Source organism: Neodiprion pinetum, chromosome 2 (assembly GCF_021155775.2).
Source record: "Neodiprion pinetum isolate iyNeoPine1 chromosome 2, iyNeoPine1.2, whole genome shotgun sequence".
In the NCBI taxonomy this organism is placed as follows: Eukaryota; Metazoa; Arthropoda; class Insecta; order Hymenoptera; family Diprionidae; genus Neodiprion; species Neodiprion pinetum.
Window position 1 is genome coordinate 31666081 of NC_060233.1, and position 8577 is coordinate 31674657.

At 39.9% G+C, this 8577-nt stretch overlaps 1 protein-coding gene across 1 annotated transcript in view; it reads left to right on the forward strand.

Annotated features, from left to right (window-relative positions):
- The window catches only part of wb (wing blister), a 155955-nt gene that overhangs the window by 113285 nt on the left and 34093 nt on the right, over window positions 1-8577 (forward strand). The window contains exons 11-17 of the mRNA XM_046613508.2: window positions 478-774; window positions 982-1239; window positions 1365-1615; window positions 1719-1965; window positions 3152-3378; window positions 3714-3901; window positions 4022-4303. Coding sequence (XP_046469464.1) covers window positions 478-774; window positions 982-1239; window positions 1365-1615; window positions 1719-1965; window positions 3152-3378; window positions 3714-3901; window positions 4022-4303 — 1750 coding nt within the window. The remainder of the gene's footprint in view (window positions 1-477; window positions 775-981; window positions 1240-1364; window positions 1616-1718; window positions 1966-3151; window positions 3379-3713; window positions 3902-4021; window positions 4304-8577) is intronic.

The window sequence follows — 8577 nt, forward strand, 5'->3', positions numbered from 1 at the left end:
CGAGAGAAATTTTTATTTTTAGTTCCGGTTACCGCTCAGTCCTTAACTATTTTTATTTTTTACCACAATCGAAAAATATAGTTCCACGTAGAAAATGAAAATTAGTTTTGTTGCCGTTACCAGAAAGTCTAGTATCCGTTATTATTCTTTCCATTATAATCATTGTTACTATATTTTCTTGTAACTGTTGGGAAAATTTTAATGCTTGTGCAACAATAAATTGACGTTAAAGCCTTGTTTAACTAAAAAAGTAGAGTAAACTGAACAAAGTGATTTTGCGTTGCAATAACCAAAAAAGGATTGACAATTCCGCAAAATGGTTTGGCGTACCTCGTTTTTCGTAATTCCAACAATATTCAAACAGTTTTTTTAACGATACCTGTTTTACTGAATTCATCTAGCTACTGTAACAAATAAAATTTTTCTCGGTGTTATACTTTTATTACTGACCGAAAACTCTTATGGTCTGCTTATCAGGTAGCAGGTGCCTGCGAGTGCAAGCCTGGATACTCGGGGTACAAGTGTGACCAGTGTGCCGCCGGGTACCGTCAATTTCCGGACTGCATGCCTTGCCCTTGCGACTCACGCGGCGTTCTTCCATCCCACGATTGCGAGGGCGATTGCCTATGCAAGGCGAACGTCGCTAGGGAATTTTGCAGTTTTTGCAAACCCGGGTACTTCGCTCTGACGCGTGAAAACGAGGACGGTTGTCTTCCATGCGTTTGCTCCGGCCTCACTCGAGAATGCTCTGACGCAAGATTGACATTCGGCATGGTGAATTATATATATATATATATATGTATATTATACATGTATTTTTTTGTTTCATCATTTCATCCCTCATGATCTTCATCGGGGAATGGATATCATACTCGTGAATATCGGAATCGAAGCCTGATCAATTTCGCGGTGGAGATCTTAATCTTTTTTCGTATTTTACCATGTGCGAATCAGTTCTGACTATCACCTTGACAATTATAGCTATCAACACGCGAGGGTTGGCTGGTCAGCGACATGAACGCATCGCGTGTTGTTTTCCCGGAAATAGAGCCGGAAAGCGGTTCTCTGGTCTTTGATCCCTCGAGTCTAGATTACACTCCTTACTGGTTGGCGCCGAAGGTGTATGGAGGTAATAGACTCACGTCTTACGGCAGCAATATCACCTTCACTGTTACCTGGATCGTGATGCGCGGTGATAGCAGCGGCAAACCGACTATCGAGCCGGACGTTATCCTGATCGTAAGTATGGGAGAAAAATTTTTCATCCTTCTTGTCTTTCATGCTATGAGAAGAAAGAACGAACTATACGTCTATCACGTGTTCCTTTTCCAATAATTTCTTCCTATCCCGCAATTGGACATCAGGGTGGTAACGGAATGCAAATTGCTTACGGAGAAGAGCGGTACTCGGGTCAGGATGCGATGATATCGGTGCCTCTTGGCGAACGGGGTTGGTACCACGTCAAGGAAGAAGTTCGCAACAACATACCCCACAGATTGAGGAAGACCGAATATCGCGGTGATCCGGTGACAAGGTCTCAGATGCTTCGAGTATTGGCGAACCTTGAGCGAGTTATGATAAGGGCGCGATATCACACGGAGCAAATCGAGGGACGGTGGGTATTGTTTTACATCCTGGCCTCCCTAACACCCCCGAATCTTCTCCGTTTTTCATCATACGCATATGCCTTTGTTCTTGGACGAATTCGCTCACTGCAGACTTTCCGAGGTGATACTCACAACGGCGGAACTCAGCGATTCTTCGGCTGATAACGAGGACAGCACTCTTGTCGAAATGTGCAATTGTCCTGCAGGGTATGCAGGATTATCCTGCGAAAGGTGCGCTTGGGGCTACGTAAGCGAACCTGCCAACGCTTCCGATCATCGGGATCGATCTGAAAAGTGCGTCAAGTGCGATTGCAACGGTCACGCCGCCACCTGCGATCTTCGCATGGGTGAATGTGGGGTGAGTGATTCGTTATTGTTGTTGTTTGTTTGCTCATTTATTCATCTATATATTTATTGCCCGTTCACTTTTGTTTTTTAAATATTTTCGTTTCGAAAGGTTGACGAAAGTCATGAAAAAACGTTCTCGACAATTGATGCATATATTTTTTTCTGCATTTCCTTTTTTTTTCTTGCGTATTTTCTAATTCCTTTTCAAGTTTGATTTCGTTAACGAACGAAGCAAACAGCAGGTAGTTGATTTCTTGGTAGTGTAATACCAACAAAATTGTCGGTAGCGATTTCTCAGTGAATTAGAGAATTTTAAAACTGGCAAAGTTCATGATTTGATCTATACTTTTATTCGTTCGATTATTTATTATTGTTCATAATTTCATTGTTATCCCAATTTTGCATTTTTTTTTTTTCACTTTCAAGAAGTCTCATTAAATTACTCATGTTCCAAAAGTTACCCGGCAAAACGAGTTGCACCGAGTGAAACAGAAAGAAACGGAAAAGGAATAAACCTGATTTACCCGTTCCGGCAGACGAACCGTTTTGAATTCGAACCTCGAGTTACCTTCCAAGTTTCACATGAAATATCTTTGAATTTATTTTGACTACATAACTATAACAACACCATCATGGTTTTTCAAAAGTAAAAAGTAGATTCGGTGATTTTTTCGTGTATTGTTTAAGGCAAACCCTTTTCACTTGTTGCAAATCACGACGTCAGTCGGTAACTTGCCAGCTGACTTTCCAAGAGTCTACCTTACCGAAGGCCGGTCAATTCACGCAAGACGGCAATTGATCGCTGAGAATAATATAGATCGCGTTTTCCACGTCCTCCTACCGTTGCTAACTTGAAATTGTAATAGACAGTTGAAATGGACTTTTAATTTTTGACAATAATAAAAATTTTTCATATCAGTACGTTTGTTAATTATTCCTACCGATCTAATTTCACTCTAAGACATAAAAACATAAAAACAAAAAATAAGAATTACCAGTTTTTAAATTCAAAATCATATAGAAACTGTATCAGAAAGCAAAAAAAAAAATTGTAAATACTCAATGAGATCTGCTAGTTTCATGACGAGCTAATCAACTGTATTCAACGTTGCTATTTGTCGAAAGGAATTTAAATATGTTTTATCGATCGTTATCGTGAGGGTTTGAAAATTCTGATTCATACGATCGTTCCTCAGGTCTGTGAACACAATACAGTGGGTCCAAAGTGTGACCGTTGTGCAGCAGGATACTACGGTGATCCTAGCCAAGGAACGTCTGACGATTGCAAGAAGTGCTCGTGCCCTCTTGGCGTCGAGTCAAATAACTTTAGCCCCAGTTGCCAACTTGAAGACCCGGACAATCCGAACGGCGGATACGTTTGCACTCAGTGCCCAAAGGGATACACCGGCGATCACTGCGAAAGGTGAATAAAATAAAAATCAATCACGATGCATCATTGAATGAAACTGATTTATTATTTGATCTAGAAAGTTTGAAGGAAATTATTCTTTAATCGTTATATTATAATGTGAAACAATAGAAAAAAATGTGCCATTTTTATTTTCTATGTGCTGATTCGTAGTTTTTTTTCCATTGATTCGTCGTATTTCTGGTAAATATATCGTATATTTGGAAATTAAATTTATTTTCAACACCGTTTTACCACAAAGGAAAAAGTTTGACATTTAAATAAGGATGTAAAGGAGTAAATTAAATCAGATTTGTCACTCTCCACGTTGTTTAATTGTTCCAATACAGCTGCGACGTCGGATACTTTGGATCGCCAACAATCCCAGGAAAAATCTGCGAGCCATGTTCCTGCAACGGAGGCGTGTGCGATCAAGAGACAGGAAGGTGTCTGGAATGCCGCGGAAATACGGAAGGGTGGAAATGCGACAGATGCAAAAAAATGCACTACGGAGATCCGTTGGAGCCGAATTGCAGCGGTGAGAATTTACTTGCAATTGATTTAAAAAATTAAAATTAACTTGATGTCAAATCTTTATCTCAGTTTCTTTATCCACATTTTCGAAAATGTAATATCTTATCCCTTTCTTGTTTTCAAGCCTGCGACTGTGATCCCTTGGGAAGTTTGTCCCTTCACTGCGACTCCGACGACGGGCAGTGTCTCTGCAAGCCTTTGTTCATCGGGAGAACTTGCTCGAGGTGCATCGAGGGCTTTGGAAACGTTACCGCTGGCTGCGTCGAGTGCAATTGCGGAGAGGGAGCGGCCAGAATCGAATGCGATGCTGTTACCGGTCAGTGTCAATGTCTCCAAGGTGCTGCCGGCCAACTCTGCGACCGCTGCGATTTCGATCATTACGGACTCAACGCGGAGGGCTGTCTGGGTAAGTGAATACACGCAACGGATTTACAATTGTTCGGAAAGGGGGCCTCATTCTCTCTAGATTTTTGCGGTATACCGTTTTTTCGCTTCTCCTCCTTACGATAGACATCGACCAATCGGAAACAGGTCAGGTCGGGGGATAGGTTGAACGATTAATCGAAAAACTATTAGGTCGAAAGACGGATTAATCGATGAATCGAAAAAATTATTGATTGAGAGAGTGGATTGAGCGGTTTGAGAGATTCGATTTATCGATGAATCGAAATGCGATTATTTGAAGCAGTTGATTAACCGATTAATCGGAACGAAACGAAAGAATAATTAAAAGGGTCGAATAATTGGTTTATCGAAGAAGCGATTAATCGAAAACACAATTATTGAAACGTCCGATTGATCGATTGATAAAAATAAACTATCACCGGAAATTATATTATATTATGAAAACGGTCAATCAATTATTGACCAAAACAATTAATCGATGTCTACGATGAATCGGGTAATCGCGCAGTCCCATTAGAAACTTGGGTCGATAATCTCGTGTTTCCCGTCAAGGGAAAATTTTTGCTGTTTAAGTAAAATCGACTTCGATACTCGGGGCGCGCCTTAAGTAACCGGAGCTTTCTGGTGTGGCGGAAGTTTATTGCCCCGGGATAGCAGAAGTCGCGAATTCCTATATCGGATTATCATCGTCGACAATCGACGCTGTCCAACGTGAGATACGAAGGCGTTTGAGAATCTTTCTTTTTTCTAGTCACCGTACCGCTCTGCAGGCACGCGATTCTCGCGCCTAACGACCTCGCCGAGTTAAACTTATGCGCGGGATAACAATTCACCGGCTACACGACAAGACGGAAATTACGAGAAATTCTATTTGAAACGCCATTTCGCTGTATAGAAATATTTATTCACCGAAAGTGTTTTATACATATATCTGCGTCAATATAAAATATAAGAATGTTCATCGTCTATCATGATTCAGGGAAAAAAGGGGTAAAAGCTTTATCTGAGGAAATGGGAAAAAGAAATCGTGAATAGATTTATACTTTGTCATAAAATTCAGAGCAGGGCTTATTTCATTGCGCCAGGCTTCAATGTGCGATATATCTTCTCTGATTTTGATTTCTTATCAAGGCTGCGACGTTATGTACAACTTTTTTGTTCATTAGTAAACTGTTTAAGGTCAACTTTGACCTCTTTTATTACGTTATGCATGGAATTGATCGTATTTAACGAGAGTACGAGACTAAGAAGAGAGAGAAAAGAAAGATATCACCAAAACACGGAAGTTATTTTTCACACGGAGAAATCTTGTATGATTTGATTATTCAACAAGGCTTGCGATAAGTTACCCTTTTTTCTTTTCTCTCGTCGCAACCAATTAAAATATTTTTCTAAGCTATTTGCAATCTTATTTGACGGCAGGAAACAATTAGACGATAAGAATGGAACCATAAAGATAAAACTTCTCGAAACTATTCGAAATTGTTTCTCAAACATATTCGTTTCACCTTCTACGGAAAAAGTTTACACAAATTTATCAACTTGCAATTGATTTCGCTATGGCAGGGCAATTTCTGAAAATAAAAAAATAAAACGCATCACAATTGAGGTCAAATTCCTGCAGTAACTCTCGCGCTAGTAACTAATAAATATATACCTGTAACGTAACGTACACTTACAATTAAACCGGCATTTATCTTCGATCAAGTTAGTGTTACGACTTGAGCCCCGTAGCCAAGCCGATCTCAGTTTCTACGCTGCAGCGGTATCAGCGTATATAATGTACCGTAGTTGGAGTTTGTTCCGGTTATATATCACCCGACACAAACAGACCCACGCACAAACACTCAGGCACGCATTTAATGATAATATAAGCCAAATGATTATTATACCAGGTGTGAAACACCTAGTTAACGCCTAATTGAATCCGCGCGGTGCACCTAAACCGCAATTATATCGAATAAATTAACTCCGCGTGAGAAGACGAAGAGTTTTATATACTTAATTATCGATACTGTATCCACGTGCGTGCAATCTAATCGTTGGGAATAGCATGACTCGAGATAAAAGTTCCGTAATCAATTAATTGCAATTAACTATAGTCAAGTGGTCTTGTTTCTTCCTTATCGCACTTTTTATACTCATTATTTGATTGTGATCGAATTACATCAGGAGAGGAACAAAATTCAAAAAAAAAATTCTGAATTCGGTCGAATTACGAAACTTTGATTGTAGATCTACTTTGGATTATCAGCTTAAAAATCTGAATGCAGAGTGTGAATAATTGCAAAATCTTATACCTGCAACTTTCCATAATAAGTATTTGGTAGGTGCTGCAGCTGTTGCATGAGTTTTTCTTATTCTTGTACCATATTTTGTTTTTATCTTTTAAATTTCTAAAAAAATTCCTTATATTTTTTTCTCTCTTCTAAAATCTTCACGATTTATATTTAGCCTCGTGTGTCTTCGCGCGTGTTCGGTAACAACGTGATGTGCAGCTTTTGATAGGCGCGATGTAAAGCTTGTAACGATTAGACCTGTAGGTTGGTAATCTCTTGTTTGAGCACGCTGCATTCACGCACCTTCATGGACCGTCGAGCGGAAGAAGGAACGATATATTATATACAGAAACGGAGAAGAAGAAAAAATAACGAGAGCAAGTGATACAGAGAGAGAGAGAGAGAGAGAGAAAACGATCGCACACCTTTAAACTTACATGCATTATACGCGCCCTGTTGTATTTATCACTTAAGCTGCGGGTATTAGGTCAGGCGCTTAGCTGTGCTGTGGAAATTAATCAGCAAATTTATCTCTCTAATTGCTTTCTCGCTCTAAATTATATGACTTGGCACACGGCCGTGTTTTACGTTTATTAAATAATCAGGAATCTGGGCCAGCACGATGTAGACAAAAGTACAGGAAAGAAAAATTTTTAAACGTAGATGCATAGCGTTCGAAAATTCTTACCTTTTGCGTAGAAAAAAAAATCGTCGAATCTGGTATTAACTGGCGTTAAATTCAAGTTGTCAGCGGTAAAAGAGTCACGTATATACGGTCCACATGTAGGCATATGTACGGTATATACGCGCACGCTTGCATCAGGCTTCCGGCAGTTTCACCTCATCGCCAATCCGGCTCGATATGATTTACCGCGTGGTCGATAATCCGCTATGCAAATTAGCCACGTCGCACGATGCACTTGATAAATACCAGGAAATAAAAAGACAAAATGGATCAACAGCATGAAACCGAATAGGCGACATACCTTTTTCACTCGTGTGCAATATCTGCGGTTCAAATTCAGTACACGATTACTAAACTCAAATCAAAAACGCAATTCTGAAAATTGGCCACCGAACTTCGTTGTACAGGATAAATGATGGAGATTAATTAAATTTAATTATTGCAATAACTATCATTGCTGTGATACCATCATACGAAGGATAATTATAATACTCGGCGGTGTAATATTTAGAGAATAATAATTTCATACCTCGGGGTGGATTCGTTTTATGCATCATACACCTTGCGCGTATACCTATATGCTATGGTCGTAATTAAGTCGCTCGCGTCTTACTTGACGTATACTAATTAATTATTCACTGCATATTAAATTCCCGTATCTTACATACCTACAGTTAGGTCGTCTAATGGAGACGCCTACCACCTTCGTCTCATCTCCGCGCGACATTCTTGTACCGGATGCAGATACCATACCTGTCTGTAAACATAAATGTCATTTGAAAATAAAACATTCATTTTTTTATATAACAATGAATAAATCAATTATTCGTACGCGTAGGGTACAATGCCGTATAAATAATCCTTGCGTTTCGATGCGTGTAAAAAATGACGAAAATCGACGTCTTTCGTCGCGAAATTGAAATCTTCGCCCTTCACGAATCTCGCGGGTATGCGGTTTAAAGTGCAGTACCTAACGTACATGCCACACTATAATACGGTATAAACTGCACCCCGGAATTGCACCAGGTCGCGGTTTGTTAAGGTCCGCGATCACGTACTCGAGCTGAACACCGCGTGCCATCTCCATGGCAATCACCTCCTGGGTGGTCCGTGCCCAACGCCACCGGGCATCTTCGGACCGTGCCCTCGAGTATTAAGTAATTTACCCCCCTTTCTTCCTTGCATTTATAGTTTTTCTTTTTTTTTTTTCTTTTTTTTTCTCTCTCATACACGCATTTATATATGTACATATGTGTATCTCATATCTGTAACGTCACTTGCCTCGATTATCGTGAACGAGGGATAACCGAC